Source organism: Camponotus vicinus, unplaced genomic scaffold (genome assembly GCF_025532165.1).
Source record: "Camponotus vicinus isolate PSW18456_S1 unplaced genomic scaffold, iyCamVici1.0 SCAF_9, whole genome shotgun sequence".
Lineage (NCBI taxonomy): Eukaryota > Metazoa > Arthropoda > Insecta > Hymenoptera > Formicidae > Camponotus > Camponotus vicinus.
In genome coordinates, this window is record NW_028141981.1 from 818,501 (window position 1) to 842,276 (window position 23,776).

At 35.8% G+C, this 23,776-nt stretch overlaps 4 protein-coding genes across 9 annotated transcripts in view; 2 read left to right on the forward strand and 2 right to left on the reverse strand.

Moving 5' to 3' along the window:
• Poxn (paired box pox-neuro) overlaps positions 1-14,849 on the reverse strand; it is a 68,122-nt gene extending 53,273 nt beyond the window's left edge. Inside the window, exon 1 of one of the 2 annotated variants that reach the window (XM_083108435.1) lies at positions 14,759-14,849. The gene's annotated coding sequence lies outside the window, so the exon portion shown is untranslated. The remainder of the gene's footprint in view (positions 1-14,758) is intronic. The other variant, XM_083108433.1, reaches the window with a different exon arrangement.
• On the forward strand, positions 8,282-10,655 carry Vajk4 (chitin-binding protein vajk4). Its single transcript, XM_083108436.1, has 2 exons — positions 8,282-8,545; positions 8,827-10,655. The coding sequence occupies exons 1-2, from the start codon at positions 8,534-8,536 to the stop codon at positions 10,000-10,002; spliced, it is 1,188 nt and encodes a 395-aa protein (XP_082964562.1). The 5' UTR covers positions 8,282-8,533; the 3' UTR covers positions 10,003-10,655.
• Prosalpha5 (proteasome alpha5 subunit) lies at positions 13,083-17,116 on the reverse strand. Of its 4 annotated transcripts, none has more exons than XM_083108447.1 (5): positions 16,978-17,116; positions 15,806-16,366; positions 15,576-15,722; positions 14,099-14,919; positions 13,083-13,662 (listed from the first exon to the last, which is right to left on the reverse strand). In XM_083108447.1, the coding sequence occupies exons 2-4, from the start codon at positions 16,364-16,366 to the stop codon at positions 14,815-14,817; spliced, it is 813 nt and encodes a 270-aa protein (XP_082964573.1). In that variant the 5' UTR covers positions 16,978-17,116; the 3' UTR covers positions 13,083-13,662; positions 14,099-14,814. The 4 variants fall into 4 exon arrangements, with proteins under 4 accessions (XP_082964573.1, XP_082964572.1, XP_082964574.1 ...); XM_083108446.1 differs by having other exon boundaries at positions 13,083-13,671; XM_083108448.1 differs by lacking the exons at positions 13,083-13,662; positions 16,978-17,116 and adding an exon at positions 16,601-16,734 and having other exon boundaries at positions 14,507-14,919.
• A 405-nt stretch (positions 17,117-17,521) lies between these two features.
• On the forward strand, positions 17,522-23,395 carry LOC145976906 (uncharacterized). Of its 2 annotated transcripts, XR_014440345.1 has the most exons (8): positions 17,522-17,736; positions 17,798-18,262; positions 18,348-18,841; positions 18,914-19,158; positions 20,589-20,652; positions 20,725-20,969; positions 21,062-21,229; positions 21,371-23,395. XR_014440345.1 is itself a non-coding variant. In XM_083108425.1 (6 exons), exons 1-6 carry the CDS (start codon positions 17,627-17,629, stop codon positions 20,913-20,915), a joined length of 1,569 nt encoding a protein of 522 aa, XP_082964551.1. In that variant the 5' UTR covers positions 17,522-17,626; the 3' UTR covers positions 20,916-21,069. The 2 variants fall into 2 exon arrangements, 1 of the variants encoding a protein (XP_082964551.1); XM_083108425.1 differs by lacking the exon at positions 21,371-23,395 and having other exon boundaries at positions 20,725-21,069.
• The last annotated feature ends 381 nt before the right edge of the window (positions 23,396-23,776 follow it).

Here is a 23,776-nt window from a genome sequence, read left to right on the forward strand (position 1 = left end):
ATTACAATTTGATCGATCATTCGAGGAATCCGACGAGATTAAGGCGGAAATTATAACTTGTCGCTTTTTTAGAGATGAAGTAAAATCGGAGCCTATAGAAAGATATAGAAATAAATACGAAAAAAAATTGTGGTGCATTGTAACATTTTAAATACATCACGTTAAAATTAATATTAATATTAATATTAATGCATCCTGGAGAGAAAATCGGGGAGCATCAGAAATATAAATATATATATATATATATATTTAAATATAAATATAAATATAGATAAAAAATATAGAAAATAGAAATATAAATATAAATATATATATATATTTAAATATAAATATAGATAAAAAATATAGAAAATAGAAATATAAAATATATAGAAATATATAATATATATAGAAATATATAAAATAGAATATAGAAATATAAATATATATTTGTATTTCTGAAGCTCATTTTTATTTGTTAATATACATGTATCGCCACAACTGGTGGATCTATTAAATTTTTTCCCGATCTCACTTGACTATATCCACAAAAACTTTTGCTCTTGTTCGCGCGAGGTTAGATAGACCCATATTAAAGCGAAAATTATAGTTTAGGCGCGTTCTATTCGTCAGTGGTCAGAGAGAAAACTATGATAATCTTCGATCGTATCTTTCGATACTTTCGAAATGTGTATCCCGTACAAATTCCTGTTTGGGCAGAATTAATTTACAATCATCGCGTCGATGTATCGGACGTGATCAATACAAGAGAAATCATCAAAATCGCTTATTATAGAACGCGCATTATTAGATACTACACTTAATTACTGATGCCTACGTGATTTCAATATACGCGAAATCTATACTATTATTCCTAATCACTTGCAGCTGCATTCTATCTGGAAACAATAAAGACTTCGCTAAAGATACCTCTTGAAGAGAACTTTTCGGATAATCTAATACGTATTTTTCTGCAGCGCTGCTTTTTTGCACGAATTTGAAGGAGAAAACTCGGATTAGACGAATGCAATTTAATATATATTTCATGTGATATTTAATATGTATTTTAATCAAATTAATTACTTTCTCTCCCGTATTTAATAATGATGTTTGTGAAATTGCGCAAAAAAAGAAAATAGTTACGATCATTTTTTATTATTTATCCAAGAATTTTAAAAAAATTTGGTCGAAACATACGAGTGTATAACGGTTCAAATAAGGTACATGCGGAAAAACAATAATCTTATGTATAGAGAAAATAGCTAATTACACAAGAGGTGTCGCAACACCTGTGATACGGTCGATGATCGTATAACGCACTCGACATTAGATTTCACGTTCCCTAATGATTACGTCGTCATTATTGCGACATTTACGCATGAAATGTCGACGTAAATGCGAGCAATGTTCAAGTAAATTTTACGTAAATATCAAAAAGGTCGAAAACTATGTATTTATCGAACGTTCGTGCGATTGCGAGTGTTTGGAAGCATATTGTTTCTAAAGCAGCGCCATTTTTTTTTCGCAAACTCTCTAAAATCGAATCGTATTATCCTCGTTCCCGGAAAATGTGCGTCCGATTTATAATAAATTTGTCTCTCCGCGCATCGTGCGGAAAATAAGGCAGGCTATTGTCAGCGAGCGAATACGATGCTCGTTTCTAGGATGAAGCTATACGTGGGATTCTACCTGTCGCTGACGACAGGCAGATACGGGACATCGTTGGACGCCATGTTCTTGGTAATTGGTTATCGGATCGGATGGTACGATCGGTGGTGGCGGCGGTGGCGACGACGGACGTACATAACGTGCCCAAAGTCGTGCCGATATGACCGGACCGGACTCGTCGGAGGTGCGAACATAATCGCGACACGTTGTCAACGCGCGCGTAATACGGCTCAAATTACATGTGCCGTCGAACGGGATAATCGTGCCCTCAACAAATAACGGGCCCCGAACTTTGGTGGCCCGCTCGTGCGAGACACGCCGAATCTTTGTCGCTCGCTTCGAGCGCCATTCTTTGCTATTTTCCATCGGAGAATAAGGAGCGATCGTCAAAATCAACCCCTTGAATCCCTCTAGTTGGAAGGAACTCTCTTTAAGACCCTTGTGTTCTAACTGTAATCATATTGAATTTTAATACGTCAGAAGCGAGATCATTTATTTTGACATGTGTATTTCAGAGAAGAATTAATATTTCTTTCACTTCTGATACTTTATTTAAGGATTTTAATACAAGATATAATGAAACATATATAGATAAACTATGTCCATTAACATGTATATAATGAATTTGATTAATAATTTAAGAGTCCAGCCTACATTAAAGATATAAAAAGTAGAACATTTTCTGAATTGATGCTCGGAGAGAATAATCTTTTAAATTTTATCGAAAAATTCATAAAGTTGGCGGAGTTTTAAGACTGAATAAGATGGGTTTTTTAATGAGTTTGCAGAGCTTTGAAACGCGTTTTTCTTCAAAACACTGTTTTCAAAGTTCGTGTAATAGATAGTTTAGAAACTAATGGACTAAATAATTTTTATTTATTTTTTTTATGAAAAAGAGTAGTTTTTCGGGGGGGGGGGGGGGGGAACACATTAAATCTAATCATAAAATTTAAAAAATTAGTAATTAATATTTTTCTGATCTTTGACAGAAATGAGTAAATTTCAGCAAAAAATTTAAGTATCTAATTTTAATTTGACATTACTTTGTTATTTAAAAAAAAATTCTGCAATGAAATTAGGTTTAATATCGTGTAGAATACAATTAAATCAAGTTTTTTTTTATTTCAGACAATTACATTAGAAGCAGCATATCACACTATTGAATTATGCATTTTCGAACCTGCTTCGCAGGGAGGCTCGAATTGATTAGAAAAGGTTAAATATCTAATATTTAAAAATATTGATCGTGTCCTATTTAAACATTAATAAAAGCATATTTAAAATATCAAAAAGATCAATTTCTAATATTCTTCGTAAAAATTCCTAAGAATCAATATTCCTTATCAATATTTCATGCTAGAGAACTCTAATATATCACTTCCTACAATTATAATATTACGAATTTGCACGGTTACGTGCTTACGGAACCAATTGTGAATAGATAGATCCAATTACGCGACAAAACGAAGCTTTTCCAATGCGGAAAATGCATGGGAAACTATACGAGTACCATGTGTCGTAAGCGCGAATTAATCATACGCGTGCGACAACGATTTTCCGTCATCATCTCGATCTGACATGGCAGAGCAAACCGTGTCGTTGGCGAATTCCATATGATTTGAGCGCGACTCGAGTTGCGCGTGCACTTTCATCTAGGCGCGATGAAAGAAGAGAAGGAAAAGAAGCATCGACGAGGCGAATGCGCTCGCATATGTGAAATCACTAAAGTGAAATCTCCGTGACTATCCTGATCGAAGGAACGTAATTCCGAGCCGTTGCCGCACACTCGAGGAATATCGGCGCGAGACTCGTATTTATAATACACGATCAGCTTTCTTCGATCGGACATTACACTTCCGAACGCGATATTCATCAATGTTTTAAGCGATAGAGAAATCGCGATAATTCCGCGAGATAATCTCAATGCGAAATTAACGGCGCGAAATTAGCTGCCGCGTTTTAAAGAGAGAAAAAAAAAACAAACCGTTATGCGATAATACCAGGTTTTGTGTGCGTAAAGTCGGTTTTACCGGATGTAGGATTACCGTGAGGATTGGCCTCTCCTGCCGGTTCTCGGGGTCATAAATTGCGCATCGCAGAGAAAAAAAAGAAGTAAAAAAAATAACGGATTTGCGCTCGCAAAAGTCACTCGGTCGTCGCATTAGCCGAGGCAACGTCTTAATGGGATACCTGCCGCCAAAACTGCAGGTTGCACGGCCCGCCATCGTCCAATTGCACGGTAGTTAGAACGCAATTAAAGTTACATAATCTCTCCTGCGCTGCTGGCTCGTTCCTCCTGCGGTGAACAGGAGGAACGGGCATCCTCGCATCGGCCTCCTCATCAGTAACGCGTTAGTTGTTGACCGAAAATTCTCTCTCTTCTCCGAAGACCTCGCAGGTGCGCTCACCTTTCGCCCCGCTTACTTAACGGAAACCGCCGTAAACGCACGTTTTTCCCGCAGAGGTGGGATCGGATTTGCTCGATTTTTCCCATTTTGAATTTTGACAGCCGTGAGTCATTTAATCGGCAATCGCGTCTTTTACTTTGGCGCCCGTGATTCGATAATAATAATGCGAACCGATTACATTTGTAACGTAACCATAACGATCGTTGATTACCGTCGAGATTTAAGGTTTGTTTTGCGCGGCGTGAGAAGAATGATGATTATCGTAAGCGAACCGGTCTCTTCGGCATCGCGATTCTTAATGCTCGCGCGATTATACTCGCGTTATCCCCGCCTCGTATCGAGGAAAGGAATTACACTCCGCTTTTATCAGCGCGCGATATTCTCACCGGATATAATTATATATGCGCAGGGAGGAAGGGGAGAGGTCTACCCAAATATTGTAAAAAAATTCGCTGAAAATGCACCGAAATAAACTGAATAGCTTCCGTAAGATTAACATTTTTCACTTGCACATTTTCATTTCTTTATCATTAAAAATTACATTGAAAAGAATATCTATTGCATATTCAACATTTTGCTAAAAATTGAATATATGAATAAAGATAGATACGTATATCTATAATATATTTTAAATATGCATATAACTCATAACTTGGCTTATTGGCAGATTGCTTACAATATAAAAGCATTATTAAAGAAAACTATTTTAAAAATTCCCAATAAAATTTTACGAGAATCTCAATTTCTTCAGGTGCGAAAGAAATCTCTGAGAATTCCATGTTTTCCATATTTCTCCAGGGAATAGACATTCTATATATACATACATCTTTTTTTAATTTCCCAATAAAATTCTATAAGAATTCTCGATTTCGATATTATTTAGGTTAGATATTTAATATTTCCCGGAGAAATAAGGAAAAGAATTCTCACATATTTCTCTCATACTTGAAGAAATCATGAGGAATTAAAAAAAAAATTTTCTTTGCTAATCTTTTTATATTGTAAGCAAGATCCGAAAAAGAGTAATATATATAACTATTTCCTCTTAAACCGTTCGGTCGCATTCCATGTGATTAAATCACACGAGCACGCTTTACGATGGAAGCCAAAGTATCATTATTCTTTCCCTGGCGCGTAGCTTCCGAGCAGAAATTCCGGGGCACCGTCCGTAAAGCACCAACACGAAAAAGATGATTAATCGCGGCTACCGAAACGCTACGATATTACGCGTGCGAATCATGTCGCACGCCGGTTCCTGCCAAATTCATGGGAGTTTGTGTCGGTGAAACATTAATGCCGATCATAATATTCTCGTTCAACATGTCAGATTTCGGGGAAAGTCGCGCGCCGCGTGTCTCCTTTCACTTTTCCATCAAACGCTTCGTTAAACGCGTTATAATTAATATGGATGAGAAGATAAAAATACGGGTTTGCTCGCGTATATTATCGATACGCGGAAAACAGCGTTTCAAGAAACGCGTTTCTTCAACAAAATGCGTCGAGAAAATAGTTCCATTAATGATAAATTAATTAAAAAAAGCTACTGACAGAGGGAAGATTGGCTCGAGAGCAAGGAGGTCTCGCAAATTTGCCGTTGGGCTTGATTTGCTCGGTGATGCAATCTTATGGCGCGATAATCGCGCGCATTTTTTTGAAGGGTATGCGCGTTCAAATCCGTGAAGGGGAAAAAAAGATAAGATGAAGAGGAGAATGCGTCGATTGTAGCGAAAATGCAAGCTCGGATTCACGCCTCGGTAAGCCCGACGTACCGTAGCCGCGCACGCAATATAAAAGTTTCCAATTATAATGCACGGCATGATACTTCATTTCGTCCGTCGTCAATTAAAAACGCCCGACGGCGGCCATCGCTACCGAGTAATTTGCGCGCCAGTAGCGATATTCGTGGATGAAGGAAAGAAAGAGATATGAAAAAAAAGGAGAAGGGAAAGGGGGAAAAATTAAAAAGGAGAAAAAAAGAAAGGAGAGAAAGAGAGCGAAAAAGAGGGGAAGGGAGGAAGCGCGAGCTTATTATCGAATAAATTACCGTGGGTCTTATCGAGACATTGCACCGTTTCGAAGAATGTTGCGTATAATAAAAAAAAAAAACAGCAGAGAGAGAGAAAGAGAGAAAAGTGAATGTCTTCTAATGAGATAGTTATAATCCTGATTCGCAAATATAGCATTTATATACTCCTCTATGCACTATAAATCTAAACTTATAATAACTCAAAAATCCTTCAATATATATATAATACATATATTAACTTCAATATTATTAATTGCAAGATTAATTCATTATCGTTATATTCATTATGAATCTTGAACTTTCGTGTTTAAATAATAATTGATAACTAAATCTCAACGATTAGTCATCAAAGTGAGCAATATCGCTTATGTTGTTGACATAAAAAATGCTAAATAGCGGTTATATGAAGTAATTGCTGGTGAAATGATTAAGTAATATCCAGCAGCGTGCATTACTTAAGAGCCTTATTCTCTTTTACATGTCTAGAGTTATATTCTTGACACTTTTTGATGAATATTTTACGGAGAGATATATCTCGCGTGTGACAGATTGATTTTCCTGTTCAATAAATCTCATCGATATATCACGAGAACAAAATAACATTTCCTTCGCTTCGACATCAATTACAAATTTATAAACTTTTTTCACGACTCGCTTCTTCATAATCGATCTTTAGCTCCCACTAACGTAAAGATTAATTAATGTTGACCGTCAATCGATTAATTAAGAGTGGCTGTTTAAGCAAGCTTATTTGGACACGAGATATATTAATCATCTTTACCGCAATATTTATCGGAAAAAACACGCAAGGCAATGATCTACATTACATATATATATATGTAGAACAAATGAAGCGTTCGCCACGAGGCAGTATGACCCTCGGGGATGTTTGAGCGGCGATTAATCGTTAAAAATTGCGATACATCTTGCGATCTTTCGACGATCGAAATGTACGGCACGCATGCGAGCCGTGTCGTATTAACATATGGCATTATTACACATTTTGCATGCAAAACTTCGCGCTTTTAATATATGCGCACAGCTTTACGTGGATTTCTACAATAATTACATGCGACCGTAATAGGGGTCCTCGTGCGCCATCGATACGGTTAGCGCGAGAGCTCAGACTGCACCTGGGACAACTGACATTGAATAATACCAGCATTTCTTAAAAACAGCATACACGATAAACAAGATGATATATAATTTCTTGGTAACGCGAATATATGATTACAAAATATAAGTATCGGAAAACGTATCATCTTTTTTCGGTTGAAGAAAATTATACACCGAAGTAATACTTGATGCCAGATACCAACCTATATACGAGTGATTGGCAACGTATAAAACTTATTTAATGAGACACATTAAAATTTGATAAATGTTGCTCTAATCGACGTATGTGAGAAGCAATCAAATTTGCCGATGCGCATTGAATATAACATTCGGAAGCTATTTGCAGGATATCCTTTCTTGTTATGAGTTTTCTACCGATGATTTATCAAGAAAAGGCACATTACAGGTACAAATAAAGTGTTGGTTTAGCGCATATGGTAATTTCTATGACAGGGAGAGACGGAAATCACGGTGTTGCACATTCGCCAACCATAACGAGGATTAACTTCCTCCATTTACTTGGCCCCACAGTTATATTTGTGCTAGAATATATTTATATAATATAGAATTTTGATATATATTTTATTTGATGTATGAGATAGAGGAGGATATAGGAAGCAATCGACATACCTACAGTTATAGAATATATACTATGTTTTTTCACAAGTTTCTATTTAGAAGAATATTTAATGAAGTATATAACTGTTCTTGCAGACAATGATGGCAAATTTCTACTATTGTCTTTTCATTACACTGAGAAAAAACAGTTGTTAACTACCATTTAGTCAAATTAACAACTTTTTTCTCAGTAACTTCTTAAACATATCACATGTATATTTATTCAATTTGTTTCCCATTCAATATATGTAAATATGCGTTATGTGTCTAGGGAAAAAAAGTTTGTCCGTAACTCTTAAAAAAATGTGGAAAAAACATTTTTAAAAAATAAAATACAAGATAAAAAAAGAAAGAGATATTAGAGATCTATCAATGCAAGGGTCTATTTACGCATATTATGATTGTCACTTGCATCGAAAAAGAAAGTGAATTTCATGCGATACAAATCGCATGTTGGCAGATATTTGCAGATTCGGTGTTGTTGAACTTTAGGCTATCATGAAGCAAATTCGCACGCATGTTTATTTCCTGAACTCGCCCAGGCGACTTTTTTATACCTAACGTACGTAAAGCAAGACTCCATACGTATAATATAAGCGATGAGGTGCAGGGAAAGTGCTAAGCTATTATAGCGCGGGCTATATAAGGCTCAGACTAGAAAACGTAGCGGTTCAGTTAGTGGTCATACGCCACACTAAAAACATACGCGAACTCGAGAATGAATATCAAGGTAAGTTGGTGCATCGTTAAAAAGGTGGCTGAGATTAAATCAAATCTCGAATCAACATCTTGCAAATTATTGGAATTAATATAATATATTAAGATATCTATAAAATTTCTTTTGCCTGCAAGTTGTAAAAAGATATTAATAGCTCTCGATTAAAAATTAAAAAAAAATATCTCAAGATCTAAAAATATTTTTCAGCAACTTGATAAGCGCGCATATTAATTTTTTATTATTCTTTATTAATTGTTAATGCACGAATATATATATTTTTTTTTTGACTTTAGATTGCCATCATTTTGGTGGCAGCGGCCACTCAAGTTGTATGCTCGAAAGAGTCGAGCGAGGCGAGTGACGGGAAATCGCAGAACGTCGAGGCGGAATCAACGGAGAAGAAGACAGAAAAACGCGGGCTCGTTCACAGTTTCGGTGACCTGGGCGGCGGCGGTGGCGATCTGCACGGTGGCGGAGGAGGTGGAGGAGGCGGTGGAGGCGGTGGAGGCTACGATCATCACGAGCACGTGAAGGCAGTGACGGTTGTAAAGAAAGTGCCGGTACCGTACGAAGTAACGAAGCATGTGCCTTACCTGGTGGAGAAGCACGTGCCGTACGAGGTGAAGGTCGGCGTGCCGCAGCCCTACACCGTCGAGAAGCACGTGCCCTACCCGGTGAAGGTGTTCATCAAGGTACCAGTACCCGTGCCGCAGCCGTATACCGTCGAGAAGAAGGTGCCGTACGAGGTGAAGGTACCCGTGGACAAGCCCTACGAAGTCAAGGTGTACGTGCCACAGCCTTACACCGTGGAGAAGCACGTTCCGGTGCCAGTAAAGGTACCGGTCCCGCAACCCTACACGGTCGAGAAGCACGTGCCCTTCCCGGTGAAGGTGAAGGTGCCGGTACCGCAACCGTACCCGGTGGAGAAACCGGTGCCCTACGAGGTGAAGGTACCGGTGGATAAACCGTACCCGGTCCACGTGCCGAAACCGTATCCGGTCACCGTTGAGAAGCCGTATCCGGTGCCAGTCGAGAAGCCGATACCGTACGAAGTGAAGGTGCCGGTAGACAAGCCGTATCCGGTCTCGGTACCTAAACCATATCCGGTGCCGATAAAGGTGCCGGTGCCGCAACCCTACCACGTACACAAACCGGTGCCAGTGCCGGTGGAGAAGCCGGTCCCGGTGCCGGTCAAGGTGCCCGTAGACAAGCCGTACATCGTCGAGAAGGAGGTGCCGGTTCCAGTCGAGAAGGAAGTACCGGTACCTTATAAAGTTCCGGTAGCCGTGCCGGTGCACATACCGAAGCACGAGGAGCACTATGGTGGCGGCGGCGGTGATTTCGGCGGTGGTTACGGTGGTTACGGAGGCGACGGAGGCGGTTACGGAGGCGACGGAGGCGGTTATGACTTTCACTCTGGCGGTGGCGGTGGCGGCGGCGGCGGCGGCGGCTATGAATCGTATCACTGATCTTGACGACGATGACGTGAAGCGAACATCACGAGAGGCCTTCTCATCTTCTCTCTCGATGTGATCGCGCGCTTTTCTCCGAATCGGTATATCATATCATTTCGCTGGACCATTTTAGAAATCCTTGGGAAGATCTCGGCAATTGATCGAAATTCAATTTCATCGTACAGCAAGGAATATGACAATTGTATACAATTAATGGATGACTTATAGCTATAATTATTGATACTATGATTGACGAGTTTACCGATGTATTTTTATATGTATTATATTTTCAGGAAACGCACAATTGTAGCGATTATTTCGATCCAATTATTCTTAGGCTACGATAACATTGCGAAGAGATATAAGTGAATCGATAATTCTACCGATACTTTTCGTGGCGATTAATAGATTGACGGATATCTCTCTCTCAAAAGCCTAAATAAATGTTCTGTATATATGTTTTGCGTTTGAAAAAGATACCGGGAAGTACGTGTAAGTTTCAACGAACATTATTCGCTTAATTTCGCTTAATGTTCGCACAGTATTGTTGTGAAGTATGTTTACCATACTGAGAAATGTTGTACCTAAGTAAGTTAAGTAAAGAATGTATTGTGAAAAAAGTACGTATCTTTTATACGAAAGATTTAATAAACGCTCTGCCCTTATTACACCTTACTTTTCTTGATCCTTATTCCAACGGCAGATCCGAGATCCCAAGATCCTTTTTCTTACCCAACGAGAAAAGAAAATGAGATAATACGTTAGATAGATAAAATTATACATTAGTAATTATACATAATGTGTAGATTCATACACCGAGACGTGTTATGCTCGTAGCGTGATATAAATCAACGTCAAGATTTACTTTCTCGGGAGAATTTCGTCGATGAATACCAGAGAGTTTCACTCTTCTAAATTCATCGTTTTATTGTCCGCGAAATAAAAAATATTTCATACCGTTACGAAATCCGAACGACATAAAAAAAATTAATCCAGAATCCAAAAAGAAGTTACCATTAAATAAGTTCGCATGTAGATTACAACGATCCTTTCCGCGTTCGTTTTCCGGTCTAGCAAACACCGGTAAAAGCGCGACATTAGCCTCTCGAGAGATCGTTACGTTGCTGTCGCGTTCGTTGTCCTGGCATCGAAAAGGGGCAAAAAAAATACATGCAAATAAAAAGGAAGCGGGTGTCCTGCTGGCGGGACAGAAGCTTACATATGGACTTCCGCGAGCACTTTCGATTCTTGAGAGAATTTTAATTCTCGTACCACCCGGTCTCAATTAAGATACACGCGTCGCGCGTTCAGGAAAGCATTACTTTCTCCATCCAGGCTCTCGTGTACAACATGTAAAACATCATATTTCAACGCGGATATCTACGAGGCATGTGTATCCCACAGATTTCTATCGCCACTCCTTTCACCAAGTCGATTTATTGCGATCGAAAAATTGATCCGGGAATTTTTTTCACGACTCTCAAAATACTCGAGCGTGAGAAAACAATGTTGTAATTTATAAGCGGAATTTCTCCTACGTTCGATGTTAAACTGGTATTTAATTAGCCTAGAATTAATGTTCCGTATAAAAATAAAATTTGCCTTAATTCGCTTAATTCATTTAATTCGATCATGAATATCTCTATTCACAGGGAGAAGAGGGGATAATAAATATTAAATAATAAAATATTTCTGACGAGAAATTAGGTCGGCCACATTAACGAACAAATTTCCTATTTCGTTATATACAGGATGGACAGCTGGCTTTACTGAGATTTCCTATCGATATTATCAGTCCCCGCGGCTGCGACGTAATTGAAACTCGTACGCAATTAAATAGAAATAAAGAATATAAAATGTCTGTAGATCATATTCCGCTGGACTTTTCTATGAAAAAATGAACAAAAAATAATCCGGTGAACGTTTCTTAGACGCTCGTTTAGCCGCTAATAAAATTTCACTTCCGCGTCCATTTACACGTGGCAAAAAATTGCAACAAATTACATCTAATATTATCAAACATGAAGAGAAATCGATAATGATGCAATACTACAGAAAATCGTCGTAAAATCCGTTCCTCGTTATATGCAATTTCTAATATCGGATGTATTTAGGAGACGCGTTATTAGAATGCAACATAATGGTATAACGATAAGATTAGTTAGTCGATGAAATTACGTATGTATATGGTATCATAAAATTCGCTGCTTCTCTGAACCTAACGATCGCGTGATTATATTCTATGTACTTAAATAGCTAGCTAAAATTCGCCTTTTATCGCAAATGTGATAAATAGTACACTATTGCCGTCTGTTGTACATTAGAGAATGCATGTAATAAAGATATATTATTATTACGATCATCATTAAATATCGTCAAACTAATTGTAAGAGCGCAAACATTGTTAGACGTTAGTATATGATGTGTATGCAACGTATGTAGGTATACGCGATTCGAAACGTAGAGGAAACCCCTCTCTAGTTCCGCAGAAATGCGAAAGTGATTCCGGAAGGGTGTCTGAGTGATGGAGATTTCAAAAGAAAAAAAAAGAGTATGTGCGTAGTATCACGATGCAACGGAAAGAGAGACCGCGTTGGGCGAACGACCAGTTCTTCGTGAAAGTGAAAAAAATAACGACGATTCTGCGATGCGTGAATTATAGCTCCGCGTGCGCACAGGTATATCAGGCTCCTTCTTCTACGTCAAGATGCACTTCCGGTTTTCTATCGGCGCTCTTTGGTAATAATGAGGAAGAAAGTTTGTTGCGCGACGCACCGCTGCTACTGCCTTGCTCCTTCATATTTCGTTTGTCTAACGGAAGTAGACGCATCTCATTTCCGGATCAGTCTGCATAATCATCGTTTCGTAATCTGTCATGTGGTAACAGTTGAGAAGCGTGAATTATATATTGTGTATCTGAATTAATATATATATTTTCATTTAATAATTTTCTCTCCAAATATAAACATTGCTAGTTATTTTACGATAAGCCAATCTTTTACCAATGAAAGCTTACGCTCTTCAAAGAGTTAAATTTTTAATTTTAATTTTAATAAATACTCGTATACTTTGTGTTTCAATAGAAATGCCAATAGTTGTTGGAATCATATATTTCGTTCTTTTTTGAAAATCCACATTGGAAAAAAGATACTCGAAAAGATACTCGGCTTTCTCGTGAAAACAGAGGAGAAGCCAATCGCGTAAACTCGAAATTTCTGCGCCATTATCTACTTCCACTTTAACGTTCCAACGTTCCCGTTCCACGTTTGTTCGCGGAAAGCTTGCGTAGAGCGAGTTCCCTTATCCACATCGTCGCTGCGGCAAGAGTGTCGGTAGCGAGACTGTGAAGCGAAGGCAATTATCGTAGCGCGAAACTTGAACGTGGCAGCGCGCTTCGAGGACGACGGGCTCGATGTGTGGGAGTGAGTGTTTGGCGTCTGATACGACGGGTCAGGTCCCTGGGGATTCTCAGGGACTCAAACGGGACTATCCCGCCGCTTCTCCCTCTCGTCGCAGTTAATTACCAGTCCTTCTCGGCTGTGCTTGAATCGACCTCTCTTCCTCGCTCCGTTTACCTTAGTCCCTTAGTCTTGCTCGAACCCATATCGCTCCCGCCAAGCGATATACCCTCGATAATCCACGACCGTGCCGTGTCTTGTGCGTGTATTGTGTGTTCTGGGATTTCTTTTTTTAGTCAAAACGATTTTTGCGAAATCGATCATTAAACCATATTACGCGGTCGAAAATCTATCGCATTTTTTAATACACGATTATACATTGTTAAGAAAAAGAGATTATTTTTAAAATATACTTTTAAAACATTTTTCTATTATTGTGAATATATATCGTTATTAAAATAAATAATATATTAATACTGTTACAATCTCTCGTTTTCAAATCATAATAAAAATTTCTACCAATTATTATTACATTAAACTTTCCCCGCTATTAAGCGTAGTCGAGAAAGATACGCATCTTACACGAGGCATTCTTGAACGCAATTGAAAAGAACCGTGCTCTTTTATGCGATTCGATGTAATATGCTTGCGCGTGCCACGCATAGCACGACGCAAAATGTGCAATTTCAGCAGCGTTACAGAAATATACATACACATTTTAAGAGTTCGGTGCAATCAATAGGCGGCAGAGAAACCCCCGTGGGAATCCAAGCGAGCGAATCGTAGCGGGATTGAACGCTTGAAATGGAATAATATCCAATAATCTGGCAGCCGAGAGAACGGGATAAAAAGGGACGTTTTATCGGGGCATCGCAGCATCCAACCCAAGCGGCATCCGACCATTTCCGCCAAGCCATTCCGCCCCGTTCTCGGCTAGCCGGTAAAATTAATTATTGATTTCGGATACGCGCATTCAGTCGCGGCGGACGGCTTTTAATCGAAAACGAGCCATCCGTCGCGCACTCATTTCCGACCGCTACGAATTTAACAACGAATCGATCTGAATATGCCCGCTGCGTTACACCATCATCTCCATTGTCCGCGGAAAAAAGCATCTATCATTTCAATTTTGTTCCATGTTATTTTTCAAGATACACGATATAACGATTAAACAAAAAAAATATCTCCTAAATATCCTTATCTCTGATCTGTTGCTAATGATATATAATTCCATAAAAAAATAACGCTGCATTATTTCAAATGTAATTTTTCAATACGTTAACATGTGATTTCAAATTAAAATTCATTCGTTTAAACTTTATGGAAAAATATCAAGGTAATAAATGAAAATAACGTATGAAAATAATACATACAGGAATGGAGAAGAATGTAGGAATATCTGGAGAGAGAAATTGGTGCGTCTTCTTGATTATCCTTTGAAGGAAGTAGAGGGCTGAGGCTGAGGTATTGGAAAGGAGTTACCGATTGATGGTTTCATGATATCTTCCTCCGACGTAACGCCGAAGTCTATCAACTAAATCGAATAATAAATATATAGTTACTAAATTGAAAAATAAATATGTATCATTTTATATATATAACATTTTAGAAATTATCTTTGTAAAAAATGCAGAAATTTAATTTTATTTTTATATTAGTTATTTTTTTAATGTTATTTTACGAGAAGGATATTAGGAATATAACATAAAAGGAGTTGTAGATTCATTTTAGAGGAGATTATAAATCAATTTTATGTTAGCAAATGCTTTACTTCTGTATATGCATATGTATATGTTGAAAACTTATAATCAACTCATAAAAGAAATATAAATCAATTTTATGGCATATATATATATATATATGCTTTACTTCTGTATATATATTTAATTCTATTTAATTTTCCATTTAATTCTATTTTCAATCCTTTATATTTGACATTCTCTTTTATTTTTAGAAAGAAAGTATTAAAAAGAAAATATATATTTATGCGTGTTTTCTTTTTAACATTATTTTTCTCTCTAAAGATGATAAATAAAAGTATTAAATATATAAAAGTAAAGCATTTTTCTATAAAGATATAATTTACAATTAATGCTCTATGTGTTAGAAATTTATCCTCTCCGTGATCCAGCATAGTGAAAATTGTTTATATAATACTTTATATATACTTTAAGCAATATCTTTAATCACCTCTTGTAATTCTGCTTTAATAAACATATGAAACAATTGTCCAGGTGTCATTGTCATTACTTCGATATTGGTATCATTCAGTTTTTCTTCCATTACTTGCTTTAGTATTGTCAGCGCAGCTTTCAATGCTTCCTTAAGTGTCATAGACTGCAAGAATAATAATATTCGATTGCAATATAAAGATAAATATGTATATAATTTAAATTAATTTAATAGAAAAAATAAATTACCTTATGATATACTTCTTGAAGGTTTTGTTGAGCTCCTTCACTACCAGATCCTATAGCTTTTGCATCAAATTGAACAAAAGTTCCAGACGGATCCATATGATACAACTGCGGACCTTTTTCATCAATCCCAGCAAATAACATTGCTACACCAAATGGTCTAGACATAGCAGTGCCATCGTCATCACTATCTCCAAACTGTATAGCTAAATTAGATACTGCTTGAGCGGTTGATTCTACTGTCATTCTTTCATTGTAGACGAACCAATGATTCTGACATTCAACTCGAGCTCTATCTATCATTGTTCGTGAATCGGCCATTAGACCAGATGCCGCACATCCTATGTGTTTATCAATTTCTACAATTTTTTCTACAGTTGTTGGTTCCATTAAAGTAGAAGTAATGCGTTTTTCCACTGCTAGAACGACTCCTTCTGTTGTTGCAATTCCAATGGCGGTAGAGCCAAGTTTTATGGCTTCTATGGCATATTCCACTTGAAATAATCTTCCCTCCGGCGAGAAGGTATTTACTCCACGATCGTACTCGGAACGTGTTAAAAACATCTTGAAACAAACAAGAGACTTATAAGTTAGGTATACTGAAAGTTGTGTCTTACATCTATATACTTGAATTTACTTGAATTTTAAATTATAAATATATATATTTATCTATTATTTATATATATATATATATATATATATATATATATATATATATATATAATAGTTATATATATAGTTATCTATTATTTATATATATATATCTACATTATCTGTATATTATCTATATATTTATACATATATTTAGTTATCTGTTTAATCTTGCAGATTTCAAGATGGTAATATAGATTTAGGCCAATAACTTTTTGGACAAACATTTAATATAAATATGATAGATTTGAGGTTAGACACCATTATAAATGACACAAATAAATTCGCTAAAGTTATAAAATTACGAAAACATTTGTCAACACAATTATAATATCGGATAAAACATTCAAGTATTAATAGAAACGAATGAAAGTTTAAACTAACAGTACAAACTGAAGTAAGTCGGTTAACCAAGAATGACATAGCAAAACGAAATCGAGCGATTCTATTTACGCATTCTGATTACGGCAACCTAATCATAACAAATACTTTATCTACTATTATTTTTAAGAGCTATAGCTTACCTTGCTTCGTTTTTATTACAAACAAACGTAAATAGTACGTGAAACGCCGACTTGTCACAAACGCCAGTCACGAAAAGTCGCGGAGAGTTGAATACAATGGCGGCAAATGACAGGGGCACGATGACATTGGCGTAACCACTAGTGGACCTCAGGGCGCATTTCTAACAAAATGTAGCTCGTGTGTTCGTATGATAATTGATTGGCGCTGCAAGAACGGACCAATATTATTATCCGAGTACGAAAAGTGCAAGCAATGGCTGCGTTCAGCAGAAAAAACTGCTTTGCAACTGTTGTAAAATTCGTGAGCCTGATTGGTTTATGCTCTTAATTTTGACTGAATCTAAGGCTGAGTTTCCATTGAGCGCGTCACGCGTCGCGTCATCCAGAGCGAGCCAATCAAAACATCCCATTGTAATAACACGGAAAACATGTTTTGATTGGCTCACGCTGGTTGACGCGACGTGTGACGCACTCAGTGGAAACTCAGCCTAAGAGCATACACCAATCAGATTCACTAATTTTACAACAGTTGCAAAGCAGCTTTTCCTGCTGAATGCAGCCAATACGAACAGATCTCGTACACACAAAAGTGTATAACCTTTCAAACAATAAATAAATAAATAGTAGCAATTTTATAAAAAGAAAAAAAATGACAGCATATATTAATTCGGAAAAATTAAGAATGATTATAAAGAAGGAAGATTGGGACCAATTTTTAGAAAATGTCAAACCAAAGCATTTTATCAAACAAGAATCAGAGTATGTATGAAATGTCAAAAAATTTATAGATAATTATATCTAATTGTTATATATGTTTCAGGATATTATTTGATGTGAGTATTTTAGCTCAGATATGTCAGACACTTATAACCAAAACCACTCCAGATGTGATTAAAATTTTATGTTTGAAATGTCTGGGTAACTCTTGCCTCGACACTTACAAATATAAACAACACACAATGGGAAATGTGGAATCTGATGAATACAACAAAAATTTGTATGAAGAATTAGCTAAGAGTGATTTATGCGAACATGGGCACAAGCAGAATTGCGACTATCCACACGATTCTCATTTTCCTTATGATGGAGTTATAAAGTGGACTATAAATTACATTAAAACTCATAATAAATCTATAGATTGCTTGAGCGACAGTGAACTGGATATCTTTAGGCTCAGCATTCAATTCTTATGTAATTTATTTACATATGCATGTTCAAGTGTAATATCTGTAGACAACAATATACTGAGATATTTAAACTGTGATAATTTAAAGCAAGCTATTTTGTAAGTTTTTATGCACATAATTATATATAAATATTCAGTATTCAATTTTGATTAATGTATGATAATTTATTTTGATTATTTTTAGGGATAGTATGCAATCTAATCATAAACTACTTGTCAATGCAGCATGCATATATGTACATAATGCGCTGAACAAATTGCATTACAACTATTTTGCAAATAATGAGAAATGTTTATATTCACACTTATTAAAATCTATTAAAGAAGGTTTTACATCTGCAAAAGATGCATTGTTGTTCCTGTTACAACAGTCAAATAAATTTGAAAACATATACAGTAACATGGCTATGAACGAAAAGTTGGATTTACTTGAAATTATTTACAATGAACTCTGGGAATCTTGGCAATCTGATCACAATACAGTGCTCACAGATACTCAGGCTGAGTTTCTAGCATTAACATTTTGTAAGAATAGTGATCTTATTTTAAAAACTGTAGACACATATGTGGACAGTGTAGATCCTACAGAAGTTGTTTTTATCCTTAATATTTTGGGACTTCTTACTACGCGATACAAGTTTTCAGAAAATGCCAGGCCTTTGCTTATTAATTGCAAATGTAAGTACATCAATTTCCAATACAATCTGATTAAAGATATAAAAATCTATAAAAATATATATTTTTTTATAGATCTCTTGATGTCTTTACATATGATGGGAAAGGAAGGAGATAACTATTTTACTCCAATAACAAATTTAAGTCAAGTGGCACCAAATAGTCAAGAAGAAACAATTGATGTAAATTCGGAGATGTATGATACTGAACCAATGATAGCAAAGTACAATCTGGAAGATCATCCTGCATATGGTTTTAAAGTAGGATTAATACAAGTTATTGCAAATATGGTACACAAGGACAAAATGTTTCAAGATCTCGTAAGTACAATTTTTTTTGTTAAATTTTTCCAAGAATTTTTGTGCTGATGCAAATTTATAAAGTGTACCTGATGTCGATAAAGAATATTTCTTATTAATCTTAAACGATAAGACAATATTATTCAAGAATCTTATAATGATTTTTTTGACAAATATTTTGACTGAAATATCTATTTCCTTTATATAAAGCTACAATATATTATTGATAAAATAAACATATGTAAAAATATGTAATAATATTTAAATAATTTTCTACAAATAGATTTTTATTACTTTGATCTTAAAATATATATATATTTTAGAAAGGAAGTTACTTTTCTCTATCCCCAGTATTACATTTTAAATTGTTCCTTAAATTGGTCCTTGTCTTTTTATTATTTAATTGTGATATGCATCAGAATATGTTATAAAATATTAAGTTAAGAAATATAGGGGACATTATCTATATTATCATTATATATATTAACATCTCTAAAAAAAGATTATTTGAAACAATATCTCTCATTATGCCAAGTATTAAGGAATCACAAATGTTACATATTAACTATTTACTGTAAATATCTCAGCTTTAAAATGGTAAATCTCTTTTTAATTACATTTTAAATTATTTCAATTACAATTTAAATATCGTTTCAATCTTTAATTAAAATTTAAAAAAATAGTTTTTTTTGTTTTATATACACATTTATATTATAGACGCATAACTCTGATTTAATTGTTATGTGTATATGTATTATTAAAATGTATTAATTTCATGATAGACTTTCTTTTCTGATTACAATTGCATCTTGATTTTTATTCTTATTATTTTCTACATATGTACAATATAATCAATCAACTATATTATCTCTTGTATATATGTGTACATATGTAATATGATAAGTGACTTTAAAGAACCTTGATAGCTGCAAAATATAAATTTTGCTTTTGTTACGTGCTACATGCTACAGGAAATCGATATTTCTTTCCTGCTGATTATAATCTCGCATGTGGATGATACAGAATATCACGAGCAAAACATCCGTGCGGCCTGTCGCGTCATACAAAACGAAATTAAGTATCCCGTCCGACTGAGAGATGTGATAAAATGATTGCAATCTGATATGCGTTGCCAACGTTGTGCGTTTAGCAAATCCGCAAGATGACAAAGTCTGCGTTACATGTATATTGACAGATAAATTAATTATAATGAATCAAAGCGCCAACATACGATAACCTGCCGATGGAATGCTAATTTAATTTCTCAAAGAATGTGCATTAATAATAAAATATAAATAATTTTTTTATTTTTTAATTGAATGGATCACTTTAATTATATTTATCACTAATTATTTAGAAATAATATTCAATTATATGTGGACAAAAGCGATATGTTTTGAAACACTTGGAAATATTTCAAATAAAAATATGATATATATGTGTGATTTCAGTTTCGCGAAATAGACGGAATTCCATTACTTTTGGATTGCTGCAACATCGACGCGAGGAATCCGCGTAAGTTTAATTTTTCATTACGTTTTCTTACTCGAATCGCATTTGTTTATATCGCCGACAATTTCCACGCAGTTATATTGCAATGGACCATCTTCGCTTTGAGAAATCTGTGTGAAGGAAACCCTGAGAATCAAGATATCATTCGAAATTCTAAAAAGGAAGGCGTAGCGGATAATCCTGTGTTAGAAAAGATGGGCTTGACTTTGCACGAAGATGTGGATGGGAATTCGATTCGAATCGCTCCTTTATGCCTTAAGAAATAATTAAGAAAATTTGAATTATTTCCTGAGAGATCGCGATCTTAAGTTCAATATTTAGTAAATTATTCGTCATAACTTTTTGTGTCTAAGATACAATAATCGGTTTAACGATATATGTAAATAATATAATTGTTATTCCCATTAAATAGATTGGAAATATATCCTGCTATGTTCACTGAATTACCATGTACAATCTGTACTATTAAACGAAATACGATATCGTGTTATATAGAGAGATATTTTATTCACGGTCGAGTGATTTATGATACAATAAAAACTACACTACTAGAGTTCATAGTCTATTAACAGCTGCAAATGTAAGTATACTACTGTCGATTTTTAATTGTAGCTCGAAATGAGATTTATTTATACTAAAGGAGATTTATTTATACTAAATAATGAATCTCTCATTAAGATTTCTCTTAATGTGTATAATATGATAATTTAATCATTTTTAGATAATATTCTTCGACAAATCAATAAATAGATTCACGATAAGTAAATATCTACCTTTCTCTACGCTCTTTCACGAAATCGCTCAAAATAGAGATGTCGAGGTTCATTTGCATTTAAGAGTTATAGAACCTTTAATTACTCTGTCAAGAAACGTATAAATTTTAATAATTTTAATAATTAATGCACGTCTTTGATTCTCTCTCTCTCTTGCCTTCGCGATTCACGATAATTTCTCACCGTCATGGCTGTTTCTCACCGCGAACAATTTTACGATGAGGAACGATATGACGTCGTCCTTCCCGTAATAGGCGTTTATTAATGTCATCCGTGCGCGAGCGCAATCAAGCGAGGAGGACTCGCGGTGGGTGAGAAATCCCGCCTGCGCGCACCGACTTGTGCGTTAATTATACCGGAAGTTTCGAAACACACGCACGTACATACATGACAAGTTACGCGTTTTCCTTTCTAATGGAATTAGAATCCGAACGACGTGGTTTCCAGTCGTCGCGCGCGACGGAACGGGATCGGTAAATAAATAATATCGGATAATTATCTTCTCGTAGAACATATTATGTATACGTTCTATTTAACGGTAATACGAAGGGACACGAAGGATTTACGAAATGTAATAATACGTTTCCGGACGTAATACGCGATTTAATCGAGCATGACCGATCGCTGATTTACGGCGTGGTTTCAATGAAGAATAAAATTATTATGAATAGTTGCAAGGGTCTAGTTTTATTCCGTAAATGTACGGATCGAGCGCAAACGTAATGCACGACGTAACAAAGGATAATAAGGTTTGTAACGCGCGTGAATTTTTGTTCGAATTATTTTCTCGAGAAGGGCCGCGCGTATGCGACGAGATATCTCTCAATCTCGCACGTTTTACGCATAAAAGTAGACGCGCGTTATACGCGTCTCGCGTACGAGGACGTTCGATATAAATTGCTTTTGATTTAAATAACGACCCATCCCACCGAACGATCAATCTTGGGCCCGCGTAATGAAGAGCAATTAACGCGAAATTTATCAGTTAATTACATATGCGGTTAATTGCCACGAATAATTATTTCCGCGCAAAGGATCGCTCTCGTTACATCTCGCATACGCGCGTGAGATGGGGATCCTGGAGGCGAGATGAGATTCCTAATAAATAAACCACGTTGACCATGCGGTCGATATATCGATAGGAGCGGCTTCTTGAAAAGAATGCAAGTTCTTTCAGAAGCTGGCGCAAAAGTACAGGCTAATCACGAGAATCTGCAGAGCCAGGATGAGAAATGTTGATATTCGTTGTGTGGGAAAATTTCATTTTTTTCTATAAACCGTATCGCAAAAATCGTAGGACATAGACTTCTCCCATGAGCGTCTATTTGCGTGATAAAAATTGATCGGCGTAATTAACTGAATTCAATGTAATACCACGTGTCTCGTAAGAGAAATGTCCTCCGACCAAGATGCAAAGGATTTCGTCGATCGCCAGCCTTATTAATATTCATAGACACTGACTGAGGAGAAGCAGGGAAGCGTAAGAAGCGTCTGGTCGTGCGTGAGATCGCTCAGGTGCGTAAATTCTGATCCGCCTCCTTAATAATCAACTCGTTGACGCAATAAATTCCGGCAGAAGATGCCCGAATATATATGGAGAAAAAGAGAGAGAGAGAAAAGGAGGAGTAGCTCTAGCGAATGTTTTCCACTTCTCTCCAATATTATACTTGTACAAGTTCGATTAATTCATTTATCATAATTTTAGACTTGAAGAAATATTTGAAAGAGTATACAAGTTGAAGGAAATTTTTGCTTTTAATGCACTCGCTTATTTTATTGCTTTAAGAAAAGTCTTTTTTTTCTCTTATATTATCGCAGGATTGTTTACATGGAGAAAATATTAAAGTAGAAATTACAATATAATTTTTGTAATCGTGGAACATGTTAACCTGAGGAAAAACATGGTACTTTTATTCTCAATAATATTTGTACAAGTATTATATTTTACAAAGGGGAGTGTATTATAATTATTAAAATATATATTTTATTGCACAAACAAATGCATAATTTCTAATAGTAATTTCTAAAAATAATAAATATCCTGATAATCGTTATATTCCAGCTTTATATGTGTTGTAGAAGAGAATAATGCTGTAAAAGAGAAATTTTTCATATAATTTGTATTATAAAATACATGTTGTAAGAGGAAAATTTTTCATGTAATTTATACTGTAAAATTTTCTCCGTATGCACATTCTACAGATAAGAAGCGTTGATTATAGCTTGTCTCGAGATTTTTAGCATTCGCGGCTCTCTTGCTCAGAAGGTCTCATTGAAAGCAAAGACGTCTACCATATATCGTGATTGATAGATCGCCAGTAGATAATCGGTACGACAAACGAACCAGATCCTCG

Bases quoted from the DNA above. Each gene is read 5' to 3' on its own strand.
- Prosalpha5 (XM_083108447.1), bottom strand. From the start codon at position 16,366: ATGTTTTTAACACGTTCCGAGTACGATCGTGGAGTAAATACCTTCTCG. The intron at 15,723-15,805 runs GTAATTTATTTT...TTATTCTTGCAG, and splicing joins TTCAAGAAGTATATCATAAG to TCTATGACACTTAAGGAAGC. The intron at 14,920-15,575 runs GTGATTAAAGAT...TATTCGATTTAG, and splicing joins TTAAAGCAGAATTACAAGAG to TTGATAGACTTCGGCGTTAC.
- LOC145976906 (XM_083108425.1), top strand. From the start codon at position 17,627: ATGACAGCATATATTAATTCGGAAAAATTAAGAATGATTATAAAGAAG. The intron at 18,263-18,347 runs GTAAGTTTTTAT...GATTATTTTTAG, and splicing joins AATTTAAAGCAAGCTATTTT to GGATAGTATGCAATCTAATC. The intron at 19,159-20,588 runs GTAAGTACAATT...GTGTGATTTCAG, and splicing joins ACAAAATGTTTCAAGATCTC to TTTCGCGAAATAGACGGAAT.